At 30.5% G+C, this 14,755-nt stretch overlaps 1 protein-coding gene and 1 non-coding gene across 2 annotated transcripts in view; both read right to left on the minus strand.

Annotated features, from left to right (window-relative positions):
* The window catches only part of LOC119612977 (nuclear pore membrane glycoprotein 210), a 97,651-nt gene that overhangs the window by 81,156 nt on the left and 1,740 nt on the right, over nt 1-14,755 (minus strand). Inside the window, exons 5-15 of the mRNA XM_037968920.1 lie at nt 13,355-14,728; nt 13,047-13,289; nt 12,710-12,987; nt 12,550-12,646; nt 12,354-12,486; nt 12,089-12,295; nt 11,912-12,022; nt 10,656-10,784; nt 10,390-10,589; nt 10,052-10,318; nt 5,042-5,167 (exon numbers count right to left, since the gene is read on the minus strand). Coding sequence (XP_037824848.1) covers nt 5,042-5,167; nt 10,052-10,318; nt 10,390-10,589; nt 10,656-10,784; nt 11,912-12,022; nt 12,089-12,295; nt 12,354-12,486; nt 12,550-12,646; nt 12,710-12,987; nt 13,047-13,289; nt 13,355-14,728 — 3,165 coding nt within the window. The remainder of the gene's footprint in view (nt 1-5,041; nt 5,168-10,051; nt 10,319-10,389; nt 10,590-10,655; nt 10,785-11,911; nt 12,023-12,088; nt 12,296-12,353; nt 12,487-12,549; nt 12,647-12,709; nt 12,988-13,046; nt 13,290-13,354; nt 14,729-14,755) is intronic.
* LOC119616337 lies at nt 11,369-11,500 on the minus strand. The gene has a single exon (XR_005232521.1).

The following is a 14,755-nucleotide window of genomic DNA, read 5'->3' on the forward strand; positions in this document are numbered from 1 at the left end:
ACTTAAACATCTACGAGATTGATATAAAAAGTCACATCAACACCTGCATGACTTCACCTGTGCAAGTCTCTGAGAGACATATAGGTTGGTAAAAAAATAATGAACTAGGGTAGGAACTATTGTGGCCACGAATTTAATTTTAGTTATGGATAAAATAAGAAAAGTTTTGACACTAGGCTCGCCGCAAGGACGAGTTACACCGCAATGTCTGTGTACTAGGGTGATCTACTCGATTTTTCAACCGGTTTTAAAACCGGTTTTTTCTGCTTTACCAGTGTCGGTTTTTTCTTAATGTTGATTTTTCGAATATCGAATAACCCGGTTTTTTCACTTTTTAAAACCCGGTTTCGAATACTTTTATTTGCTTTGTATTCAAAGATTATTTAAATGAAATTTTTAAGTAAATAATAATACAGCCCGTCTAAATTTTAAAAATATTCGAGTCGAGGAACTAGAGTACATTTTCTACAGCTCTTTTGGTTAAACTTTTTTGATTTTCCTAATTAATTAAAAAAATTTATTTGTAAAATTGATAACTGTTTGATAAAATTTAGCAATCTTAAGATTATATTCCAATTACAATAATTAATTTACGGCTGAAATTTTATGGAAGAGTTGGAATGCCTATGCAAATTTCCTAAACAGGGCTTTTAAAATAAGCTAGGATTACATAGTACCTTATGTTTAACAGAAGTGTCCCACTTTTTTCCTAATTTTTTTATATTAAAGAAATAATGTAAATCAGACGACTAGATCTAAAGTTATAATCTTTTAAACTGTTAAAAATCATTTCGGGCCATGTTTTATTAATCAAATTTAAACATAGACATTAAGTTTTTCAAATTAAAATATATTTTTTTTAATTATAATGAAAAACCGGTTAACCGGTTTTTTCTGAATTTGAAAAATATCAACCGGTTTTTTTTAAATGTCAACTATTCGAACTATTCGAAAACCGGTTTTTGGAAAATGTCGAATAATCGATCACCCTACTGTGTACACAGTTTTTAAAAATCAGCTCTTATGCCCCTATAAGGGACTTTAAAGTTTAAAAGAAATATGACTTCAAAAGAAGAAGAACTTTTATATGAAAACCCTTAGTGTTTTTTATTATAATGTACATAATTATAAAAAAACAAGTAAGAAATTATAGTCGGGCGAGGCCGACCATATAATACCCTACACCTTTGACAAAAATATAATGTGATTTATTTGCCATAATAAAGCATTTAAATTGAATTTTACCTTGCCTCAGATATACATACTTAAGCCGTTTATTGTTAAATAAAATTGTGGACATTTAAGTGAAATTTTGATGGGGGCTTTTCATAGGGGCTAGGGTCATATGAGGACCTATTATTATGGAATTCGTGAGGGTCATCAAATCTTGTATAGAACTTGGTTTTTGCAGCTTTTTTTTCGAGATATGAGTATATTAAACATATGTAAACCATTTTCAACTGGCTTCGTTTACGGTACCATAAAAGATCATGTGCCAAATTTCATTGAATTATGTCCAAAATTGCGACCTGTAGTTTGATTACAAAGTTTAAAAGCCCTATTCGGGGGTTCAGTTGTATGGGGGCTAGGTGAAATAATGGACCGATGTTAACCATTTTCAATAGGCTTCGTCTACGGTACTATAAAAGATCATGTGCCAAATTTCATTGAATTATCTCCAAAATTGCGACTTGTAGTTTGATTACAAGGTTTACAAGCCCTATTGGAGGGTTCAGTTGTATGGGGGCTAGGTGAAATAATGGAACGATCTTAACCATTTTCAATAGGCTTCGTCCCAGGGACAATAGAAGATCATGTACCAAATTTCATTGAATTATCTTCAAAATTGCGACCTGTAGTTTGAGTTCAAGGTTTACATGGACGGACGGACGGACAGACGGACGGACAGACGGACATAGCTAAATCGACTCAGAAAATGATTCTGAACCAATTGGTATACTTTAAGGTGGATATAGGACCAATATTATTGTGCGTTACAAACATCATCAAAAACCCAATTACCCTCCCCACTGAAGTGGTGTAGGGTATAAAAACAGGAAAAATTCTCATAAATTTTGTTAATATCATTAAACCATAAGTTGTGCTAAAATTTCAATGTTTTTGGTCCTGTGTAGTAATATTATATTGTGAAACTATTTCATTAAAGTATCAAACGTTTAATGACATTTATATTTCCAATTATAATAAGTTATTGTTTTTAAGCACTGTTGTGGTCTTTTTATCTTAATAATAGACACTATTCGATATATTCAAATAGTTCATTATGGGCATTTCAAGCATCAGTATGTGAAATTTAAATAAAACAAAACTACTAAAGGACATGTTACGAAATCTATGCATGTTCTTACACCACTTGAATTTAATTTATAAAATTTACTAAACACATCACGTAAAAAGTTAAAGATTTAATCCTTTTAAATGGTATTTAAATGGATTAAAGTTGTTTACGTTGTTGTTACATCATTTCAGAATGTCAATAAAACAGAGTAAATAAATTGACAAACAAAAAAATAATGACCAATAAAAATACAAATAGAAAAAGAAGACAAAAAAAAGTAGTGTATCTATGAGAAAAATGTAGTGAATAGTAATAGTCACAGTAAAAATATAAACAACAGCAAAGTTGTGTTTGCAACTTGTATAGAAATTGTTGTCAACACAATTCTCATACACACAAACTCATACAGAACATTTCCCTTCTCGATGACAACAACGACAGAAGTAACAACAACAAAAGATGAAAATCAACATTTTAGTTAAAATGGTCCATCGCAAATCTATAAATGCATGAAATCCCAGGAATCAATTCGATTTCAAATTGCTGATATTAAATAAAGTTCTAAAATCTTTCTTAACCTACATTTACACATGACTTTGTGACAAATACAGTTATAAGAAGATATTAGTGAGAAGTTGAGTGCCCTTAAAGACGTTCGAATATTTTCGGTAGGCGATTCATTATTCGATGGATTTATACGTTCTTAGCGCTTCTGACAATAAAAAAAGGTTTCGGGTTTTCCATTGTTAAATACACATGTTTCGAACTGAGCGAAAAATTTAAATGGACAATTATTAAAAATTTGTTTAAATTTATCTGCTGGGTTATATATATGGAAGCATATTTAAGTATTTGTAGGGCAGAATATTGTAATAAAATATAACGATGACCCAAGTGAAAATGGGCTAAAAAATAAAGATTAGAATCTTAATAAGTTGTATTTTACGATTTGATTCCCACCTTATGTAAGAACATCTACCATTTTTTCTACAATTCAACACCATTAACACAGCGATTAGTACTAAATCAATATCGCTAATATACTACAAGACCGGCATAATCCAAAAAAAGTTATTTCGAAAAAAATTGCTTTAATGTTTAATGACCTTTTCTATTTTTGAAATAACTTTTAAACAAAATAAGGGATTCGAAAAATTAAAAAAGATTGAGATAGTAGAGGTTAACAAGTTTCGCACTAAATTGAAGTTTTTACGTTCACGCCGAAAGTAATAGACATATTTAATAAATCTATATGAAAGACTTCAATATGACGCATGTTTTGTAGCCCTTAGTTCAAAACACACGAATTTTGAATTATACCAGTCATGTAGTAAATGAGTGATATGTTAAAAGTGTATATACTATAACAAAAAATTGGTACACAAATTTTACTTGAGTCTAACTACTTTCAGAAGCACTACGCCAACTAAGTATTGTTACTTTTTTCCATAATAATTTCCCAGATATACACACATACTAATTTATTTCATATGTAATATGCCTCGCTTAAGGTATTTTCAGACTACAATACTGAGTATTAACACACTTCAAATTAAAAATATAATGAAAATAATTCGCATTTTCAAAAAATCAATCCGAAAAATACATTTTATGTTTACACTATAATATTTGTAATATTTTTTATCCAATTTTCAATTATTTATGCACTTTTCGTTCTTATTTTTAATGTATTTAACACTTTTTGTTTGTTTTTTATTGTATTTATAAAATACATACCGAATTCGTTTGAAAATAAAAAGTTTTTGAATTGTTTTAAAAAATTTATGAATACCGACAGTATGCCAAAAAAATCAGTAATATTTTTGAAAATCAAATTACAAATTATGAGGCCTGTCAAGAATTCCATTCCGATCGAAAGTGGAATTATAACTTGTAAATAAATCGATGAAAACTTAAAAAAAAATAATATCTTTAAACTATTGTCAATCCCACGTTGAAGAAGTGAAGTGGTTTCAACCTGAAAAAGTTGTCATTTTCCTTTTTTGAAGAAGAAAATTAGGAAAGATAATTCCACTTTCGATCGGAATGGAATACTGTGACAGGCCTGTATATTTAGACTAGTAAATTGTATTATGATACAAACATTTTTGACAAGTATTAATACTCAGTATTGTAGTCTGAAAATACCTTTAATAGTTCACCCAAACATTCATAGAAAATTATAGTTCTGTATCTGTTACAATTTCTTATAGAGTTTTTGAAGACCCCTAGCATTTTTTGGCGTATCAATGTGTAATTATATCCTAGCAGAGTTTTCGTAACATTTGGCTCTAAATGTTTATCAATTTGTGTTTAAAAAGCCCATGAGGAGTACTCAAAAAATATTGGACATATCTTCTATATTGGGATCTTATTTTATGTTTCCGATTCCATAAATATTTTCAACAAAACTACTTCCTTTTGCATTTTTATCAGCGATATTAAGGACCATTTAAAGCACTTCACTAATGATGATGATACGTAGAACAGAAACCATTTATGTGGCAGACCATAAAGTATGTAACAACTACACCAATAAAGACTAGAGCAACAATTACATAGAAATATTATGCAAGTCAAGTTGTTAGAGTCTACTAGATTTTACTTGTATATTTAGTAACAATTTTTTGTTGGTTTCCATTTCTTTTTAATTTTGCCAGAAACACGAGTAAAATTTTTAATTTAAATTCAAGATGCTTAAATTACATCTTGGATTTTGTTCTAAATTGTCTTTCTTCTTACCTTAGTAGGATAAATATGTTTAGATTCACCAACTGACAGTTTAATATAATCCTCAGCATGCTGAACTCCGGTAGCATCTTTTAAACTTATAGCAATCATGTTGCTCGTTTCACGTGGCAGATTTATCTGAAATGGCAAAACAAAACAAACATGTAGACCAAAATGAAATAAAACAAGTTAATATGATTTACTATAATTTAATGAAGATAAATAAAATATGTTGTCGATAGATAGATATGAATGTACATAGATGCTCAGATACATACATACATATGTATGCATTTACGTTGGTAGATACAACATTCATCTATGTTTGCAAGTAGTAATAACTACTATGTAAACTAAAAAAATCTTTGAAGATCTAAATAACATGTTGGATATACGGTATAAAGTCGGTCAAGGCTGAACATGTGATTAAGGATGCTGTCATGTGTATTAGTACTCTTTAATAGAAATATTTCAAAACTGCTAAAACACTATCATCATAAATATTTACCTGTGATACCGAGTGAGTAAATTATAAATATGTTTTATAGTTATAATATGTATGTATGTATGTAGTTAACTTAATTAAAATAAAATTTCTCCAAATGGAAAATCATTTATGTGGAAAAATTAAAATAGTTTCTTAATCAAACAATAATTATTTGCTTAAATAGAAAAAACAAAAAAATGTTCTTCCTTATTAAAATAAATCGAAAATAATTAAACATTTTACTGTATATATATATGGCATAAATTCTGACTTCAAGAAGTTAGGTTAAATGATAGCTATAGTGATCGAGTATTCAAATTTCAATCAAATAAATTTTTATATCCACCATCAAAAATGATAAAGAATATATTGATTTCATCATTAACACATTGGTCAAAGAGCATAGAATATATTCAGAATCCGAATGGATTCTACTCGAGCGAGTTTTAAAAATCTCCTACCATGCGCCGCAGGTGGTGATTAGGGAGTATTATTGTATTCCCCAGCGAACAAAATTGGCCATGAAGGTGTTCCGCTAAAACAAAAAACGATCAATGGAAATAACAAATAATATTAATGTTACGAGAACCCTGTATCGCAGGCAGGTGTTGATTTGTTCTTGAGTCATGTATCGCCGTTATCCTGTAATCGTAAGCAAAAATATATTACGCATGCGGGTTACTTGGCCTCCATTGGTAAAGATTAGTTGAAAAAGAAGGACGTACTCCGAGGTAGCTCTAAGCAACCTTAGCGTTAAAATGCAGGTAAGGATTCAGAATCTGAATCATTAGACGATAATAACATCACCATCATATCTTATAAAAACAAGGATGAAGTAGGGTGAATTTTGCAAGAGGTGAATAAAAGCATTGCAAGATATCGACCACCAAAAACGGCTACAACAGAGGAGGAAGTTGAGATCATTTTGAGCGAATCTCAAAAAGCTCCGAAATATATATCGAATTTTCTCACAATATCTGAGGCAAAGAATACAAGATCTAACAATGAGTTTAACGCTGAGAACAAACCATGAAGAAAAGCAGTCTTCCAATATACTGAGAAAGCCATACCTTTCTCAATTGTGCCTCCAGTCAGAATACTACGAGTGAAAGTGTTCTGAAAGCGAATACAACCTCGAAGAGCGCCTGAAAATCCTACCAAGAGCCATAACTGAATAGTCCTTCAGGCCACTCAGGAATAAACAAAAAAAATGCAAAATATGTTAAAACATTTTTATAATACTAAACAAACTAAGTGTCAAAAAGAAAATAAGCCGAAAACATTCGACTTACAAAAATGCATTACAGCATTAAATTTTCAAATTATTTACACTTTATGATTTTGTGAAAATAACTAAAATAAATAAACTTAAACACCAAGAAATACAATTTAAAAGTAGCTTACAACATTGTAGTCTTCTATTTTTGTATACGTACAAAAGTAGTTCAAAATCAGATTTAAAAAATATTACAAACAAGATTACCAACGAAATAAACCTTCTTTCTATTCCTTGTATAAAAATGCGTTGTTGAAATGATATAAAAGAATAACAAAAACAAATTTAATAGTAAGTTGTTGTGGTTTTATAAAAGTCCATACAAAATGCATATCTACCTTCCTTAGACGATGTCTCGTGCTCTAGTGTTTAGAAGTTTTAAGTTTGTGCTGGAAAAAGCTTACTGACCAACATCACCACCACCATTATCAAACACCACACTTTAACGAACCACATTTGCACTTGGACACCTAAGACATAGACTAACATAGAAACATATGGACTCGCAACGCTCACATAAGTATACGTTTTATATATGTGTGTATGTGTGTTGGTATGAAACTCTAAAACTTGGAAAAAATAAGGACAACCACAAAAAAAAACTAATGTTACCATGTGGGATTATAAAGCGACGTAATGCATTGCATTTTTATGTTATAACTTTAATAAGTTTGTATGTATGTTTGCTGGTCTATATATACATAAATATATCGTCACAAGAAATGAAAATGGGCCTAAAACCAAAATATTTTTTTTATTGAAAATGGTCTATTGCATATTTATAACACCAATACTTTTCATTTTATTTAGTTTTTTGTCTCTGATGAAAATTTTTGAAAAGGGGTTTTACGTCGTTTTGCATTTTAGGTGACGATTGTTATAAGGGATGTGCTGATATCATGTTTAACACATTTTGTTGTTCACCAAGCGTACAAAATTTTATTAAACTTAAAAAATAGGTGACGAATACTGTGTTTCGGTTTCAAGCCAAGAAGACATAAATTTAGAATATTTTTTACCAAAAATTACTAGTCGATAAAATATTCAGATAGAAAATTGTTTAAACCCTTGAGTTTTCTCAACAATTTGAAAAATTTTTCTCCAAATACATATGTATGTATATTCTAACTTAGATACATTTTTATTTTAAGCTATAAAAGGATACAAATAATATCGACCACGTGACACTGTTTAAACCCTTGAGTTTTCTCAACAATTTGAAAAATTTTTCTCCAAATACATATGTATGTATATTCTAACTTAGATAAATTTTTATTTTAAGCTATAAAAGGATACAAATAATATCGACCACGTGACACTATCACTACAAAATGCAGTGTCATTCTTGTTTATTCATGTATTCATTCTATCATACACTTTGCCGTTAAGCAGATTTGAAAGTTTGTATTTTTTTAAATACATATACGAGAGCCACGCAATAATTTCTTTAAATTAAATTAATGCAAATGTCCAACAGAATTCTAGATGGATGCAGCGTCTTAGATCTTGACGATATTGAAAGTAACAAAAAAAGATGAATTGTAATATACAAAGTAATGACATGAAGTACGAACTTACAAGGTTGAGCACGGGACTTAACTAAAAGTGACATAGGGATAAAACCTCATATTTAATTATTTTTACGTGCTTTTATTTAATTTGCTTTATTAGATTGTTGGTAATACAAAGTTATGCTGGAAAAATCGAAATTAAATTCGAAAGTTCGGAGTTATGTTAGTAAGTATGTATGTTGTAGAAAATTTTAACTGAATTTATAAATCACTTCCTGTAGCTCAAATATGCTAAAATTTTTACTGTGTGGCCTTCGGTAGGTTAGTGGTTAGTGTTCTAGTCCGGTAGACCAGAGGTGGTGAGTTCGATTCTCACCTAAGGCACTGGTAAAGGAGCGCACAACATTCAAAATAGGGGCCTAGTTGTATTTCTTTGATATATTTATATATCCTTTCAAACTAACTAACTAACTAACAAATTTTATAATACTTAAAAACTTTTCTTGAATTGGATGGAGCCCACATTAGATCTTGAGTTTTTGCAAGTCGAATTCACAATTTCAAACATTTGGTACTCGATTTTCATCCAAAGACTCTTAGTGTTATCCTCGTTTTGTTTGTACATATTTATACACATTTAGAAATATATAGAAAGATACACAAACTCATATAATTTAGACATATGGGTCATTCATATTACGCAAAAGAAAAGTTTGAGATTTTATACATCCCTATAAGAGAATCACCCATTTTGGCGTAGTTCATTTAGATAGTTTCTTTCAAAACCAAACTAAATATAGTAGTAGCGTCATGCCAAAACTAAGTTTATGTGTTTATTGTACCATGGAGAAGAGAAAATAAAAACTAGTGCAACAACAAAAAAAAGAAAGAAATCCCTGACTGTGATTGTAAGACGCTTATTGTGGATTTTTCTGTAATTTTATCTTTTTCCTAGTATATTTTACTTTTTTATCAACGTAGGTATCCTTGCACAAGTTTTTTACTTAATTCCAGGTTTACGTGCGGTCAGTACTGTTGAAAACTTGTGGCCAAAGTCTCTGCATCAAAGTTGGTGCTACAAAAATTGAGTAAAATCATAACAGTGAGGGCTTAAAATAGCTTACGTTACACTAATGGAGGAAATTTAAAATATGACTTCAAATTATATAGAATTATTAAAAACCCTAAAGCAGACTAATATTTTAAAGAGACTAATTTGTTTAAGATTTAAATTTCATAATTAGATTAAATTAAGTATCCACTGTATCATATATTGTATATACGCACTCATTATGATAGTGTCATCATAGTAAACTGACATAAGGCATAGAAGGATAGTTCGTTTAAAAACCCATGAATGGTGCGGGTAAGATAATTTATTATTACAGCTCAATTTTATAGTTAAGAACACAAACCTAACAGAAAACTAATCACCATCAAACCAAACATATTAATTAAAAAAATTAATAACTTTAATGTTTTGTGAAAGATGCGTTTTGAATTCTTATTGAGTTTAAAATAATTCTTTCATAAGACATTTCTAGTTTTCCTAAAATATTGGGAAAGGTTTCCTGATGAGCTGGCTTAAGCAACCGGCGAAATGCGCATAGGAACTAGCTTCCCCACCATCAATACATTACAGTGAATTTATTTAAAAATTGGGGTTGAAAGCACGATAAGAAACTCTTTAACTTATTTGAAAAAAAATATTGTTTAAATACGATTTTTTTTTTCTATTTGCTACTTACCGCCACAGTTAAATTATTGCCAATTTGAACATCAACAATATCCTTGTGAGACAAATCATATTTTAAGCCATTCACATCCTCAATATTATGTGAAAATTCATTGCCCAAGTTGTCATGCAATGATACTTTCAATACGAAATTCATGCCACGTGGTATTTTCTCTTCGGTCTGTTTCATTTTTAATGTTGGATACTCCAATGAGGCCAAAATATATTGTACATTTTTAACTTCAATACCAATAGCTAAAGTTTGATCAAAAGTTTTTGCCTTAAAGAAATGGGGAAAAAAGAAGTTAGTTGGTGAATATGTGTGTTTGCTAAAACTTATTGAATACGTACAATAACTAAATCTCTGCCCAAAATCTCTTGAGTGCGTACAATGCCATCTGGTGTCACTTTAACAATTGAATTACTGTCACTCGATAGGCGGTATAGAACATCTTCCAAATTAGCTTTTAACTGTATGGAACTACGTGGCGCCAATAAAATACTGTCGGTTGATATACGCTTGGGATGTTCCAATTCCAATGTTTTAAAAACTAATAAAATGTGTTGGAAATTCAATTAAAGAAATAATAATTTATTAAGTTTTTCACTACACTTACCAACAACTTCTACAAATGAAGAGATTTTTTGTCCACCTGGTAATTGAACTGTAGCTTGAATTTTAGCTTTTCCTGGATTTAAAGCCTTAATGCGCACAGAAATTAAATCAGTGTCTGAATATTCAATACCTTAAAAGAGAATTAAAAAAATGAGTAATTTAAAAGACGGTAATATAAGAAATAAAATGCATTTATAAAAGATGTGTAGAATGAAGTGTTTTAAACTTATTTCAACGTGCTCATAAAAACATAACATAATCAATTATTGAAATAATATTCATGCTTTATTATTTTTTTAATAATAATTTTATTTTTAATTGGTGTTTTTGAACTCAAAATTAGTCTTGCAGGACAGAAGAATAAAATAATTCTATGTTCATTTTTAATTTTATTAAAATTAAAAATTAACATTTTTAATTGATGTCCTATTATACCGCAAGATTTTCCAGGACCGCAAATCAAAATCTTAATCCTTACATTTTCAAGTCATATTAGAATAATATTAGCTTTAAAAAATTTTTAAAAGTTAATTATAAAATAGTTAAGATTCGAAAGAAACAATTTTCGAATTTGTATGTTAAGTACATTGTGTTTCAAAATCTTTTTCTTTCGAATCGAAATACGGAATAAAGTTGTCATAAAATCGTTACGTCATTTGTTATAGGTTAATTTCGCTACTATTTTAAATACTTTGACATAAACCTTTGTTTTATAATTGTATGTTCCGTATCTGTTCCTGAATTGTAACTCAAACATTCAAGCTCATCAAAGAACATTTGCTATATGAACATTTTGTGAGCACTAACGGATTATCTAACCGAATATAGTGCAGTATCATAGTTCAAAATAGTTAGATGTCATAAATCTTTCAAAAAAGGTTTTCTGATTGAATGGAATTTATGCTTGAACCAAAGTTCATGACCTTAATTTTAATATGTTATCGCAGCCATATTCACGTAACTATGTTCTGTTGATTTTAATAAAAAAATAACTAAAAATTGTCTCAAAATCTTAACATAATTTGTTATAGGTTAATTTCGGATCTATTTTAAATAGTACAATGACATAAACCTTTGTTTTAGACTTGTAAGTTCCGTATCTGTTCCTGAATTGTAACTCAACCATTCAAGCTCATCGAAGAACATTTGTTATATGAACATTTTGTGAGCACTAACGGATTGTCTAACCGAATGTAGTGCAGTATCATAGTTCAAAACATAAATTATAAAATTATTTCTATACAAAAAAACTCTTACCAGCATCAGCAAAAATATTATAAATATTTACAACATCCGGTTGATTTGTAGACCAAACAATATGCATGTTAGCCAATGTACCCAATACCATGGGCGATAAATCAGGAACACCTAATATAAAGAAACAGTTATTTAACATGATAGACCTAATAAATTATAAATTCGTTCATTTCTTACCCCAAATAGAAGCTGGCATTACAGCACCACTACGTATTCTAATAAGTGGAGTTTTAATTTGTATATTCATCAATGGCACAACATGTACCTCAATAGTGTCTTCTGATATCACAACTTCTTGGCCATTGATGGGATTTTTCATAATACATTTTCCAGTGATTTTAGTTTCACCCAGTTTATTTGCAGTGACAATTGCCGACTCCATAGCTGCATGTCAAATATTACAGTTAAATTAAGAATATATAAAAAATATGTATTAACTTACTGATGATCTTTTTATCGTGGACATAATAAACAATATTAACGTCAGGCTGGGGACCACCATGGTAAAAGATTTGTACACTTGAACCCACTACTAAAGTTGAATTGCGTGGATATAAGCGCAAAGGTGGAAATACCTAAAAGAGTTCGATAACGTTATTAAGTTTGCTTTTTATAAAGTGAAATTTTAATTTTTATACCTGCACATTGATAGGTTCACTAGATACCAGTAAATCTCCACTACCAGCATTAAAAGCTATTTTAGTTTCACCTAAATTATTACCGGTAATAACATATCTACAATAATAATGTTAATATTATTAGCTGTTATCGGTATTACGAGTATATATTTTGTCATACCTTATTTCACCAACATCTAAATCGAATTGATCGCCTAATTGTATGCTTAATATATTTGCATTAAATACTTCTTCCGACAACTCATAAATGTGCAAATTAAAGGGATCAATATGCATCAAATTATCATGGGAATCATACAGTTTAACAATAGCCTCAATAGATTTTGTACGTTCTACACGATCTGCAGCTTCAACACGAATGGCGCCAATACTAACAACTGAAATCGACAAGTGTGCAGGTTCATTCATTAAGCAACGATCAATGAGTTCTAGGCGAGTCTATAGAAAAATAGAGCAATTAAATTTGTTTGCTTATAATAGAAATTAAAAATTCTTACATGACCAATTCGCAGAGGAGTAACAATCAATTCCTTTTCTTTGTTATCAAATTCGACCTTTACAATACCAGCTTCTGACAGTTGGAAATCATAAAAACCACTGCCCTGGGACATAGGTATACGTTCGCGTCTATTTTTGGCCAAAAATATGCTAATGTGATCAGAGGGGAAGAATGTACTGTTAACAGTCATAAAACGTATTTCATTTTCTATTACAGGTGTAAAAACTTCTCCAGTTTTTGGCTGAAATGTAAAACAATTTTGTGTTAATAACTTTTGCCAATAAACTTAAACTCAAATTCACTTACATTCTTAATGCCGAAAGGTGGTTCTTCAGGGTAAATATCTTGTTTTCTCAATACACGTTCATCGTATTTGGTGACTACACCTTTTATACGGAAATTTTGTGTCACTTCGCCGAGTGTAGTAACAAGAAGATCTTTGCCTGGCAAACGTACACCTTCTAGCAATTCTTGCTCTGATTGACGATTATAAGTTATAGCACCACTCTGATAACGCTGATCACCAGCAGCAAATTCCCAGTCTATAAACAGTGATGATATATTCATCAATTTGCGATTTTTAGCATCCTGTACTTCAATTTCTATTTCGAATTTATCATCGCGATCTTTAAGCTGCAGCAAAGCATTTTTCATTTCCATCGGGCACGAAGAACGCATTTGTTCCGTGGTGTACAAATTCAAGAAGCGTGGCTTAACGCAATAAACATTAGTGACTATTGTCGACACATACGGTTGAAAGTTGGGCGCTAGTAAGGCATTGAACACATTGAATGTCACAGCAGTTTCACCAATTTCTCGGCACAAAACGCTAAAGGCGTATAAATTATTTTGAGTGTCAAATTCAATTTCCGACACACGAGCGATATTGTAGTCATACTCCGTACCCTTAGTTAACTCAGCTTCCAATGTGTATATTTTTTGTGGACCATTGGAATAGATAACGTTACGTGAAGCGCCAATTGGCAAAACAACATGATTTTCAATGGGATTTAGAATAGTCAATGGCTCGAAAACACTGAGTGTAACTTCGTCCTTTAAAACTTTATCTTGGAACTTGTAAGACAACCTCAGATGTGATAGACCTACGGCAGTACTGCGCAAGTGTACTACTTGACAAGCATCAGGAGCCATTTCAACATCAACATTATTGTAGTCAACTTGAAAGATTTGGTTGGAAAATTCAAAATCAAAGATCAGATTTTCACATTTTGTAAATGGCATCAGTGTTTTGTTGACATACGCATACACGGCCACATGAAGATGTACATAGTCTTTAAGGGCAGTTTCAAAATTATATTTCAAAATTTCCAATTTCACAGGGGGCACAAAGTAAATATCTGCCTGGCGAGTTATTTTTTGGTTTTTAGCAAGAGCAACTTTAACGTGACCATGGGCTGTCAGCAGAGATCCAGTAGACGTGTCGAAAGTGTCTAAATTATATCTGGCTTCGGTATCACGTATCACAGTTGTGGCCAAACCATTTTGATTTATATGCAAGAGACGTGGTTGCTGAGACTTCCAAATATAGGAACCGTCACCGCCTTGTGCATGAAATTGTATTTTTTGTGTTTTGATTACATTCGGATCGAATGGCAAAATAACTTTACTGGGTTTCAAAGTTAATTCACTGAAGATTTGTAATTCAGCTTGAGCAGTTAACTATATAAATCATAATGTGTGTTAAGG

Source organism: Lucilia sericata, unplaced genomic scaffold (genome assembly GCF_015586225.1).
Source record: "Lucilia sericata isolate MDLA Ls3-8-SP2 unplaced genomic scaffold, ASM1558622v1 Contig000002F_arrow, whole genome shotgun sequence".
In the NCBI taxonomy this organism is placed as follows: Eukaryota; Metazoa; Arthropoda; class Insecta; order Diptera; family Calliphoridae; genus Lucilia; species Lucilia sericata.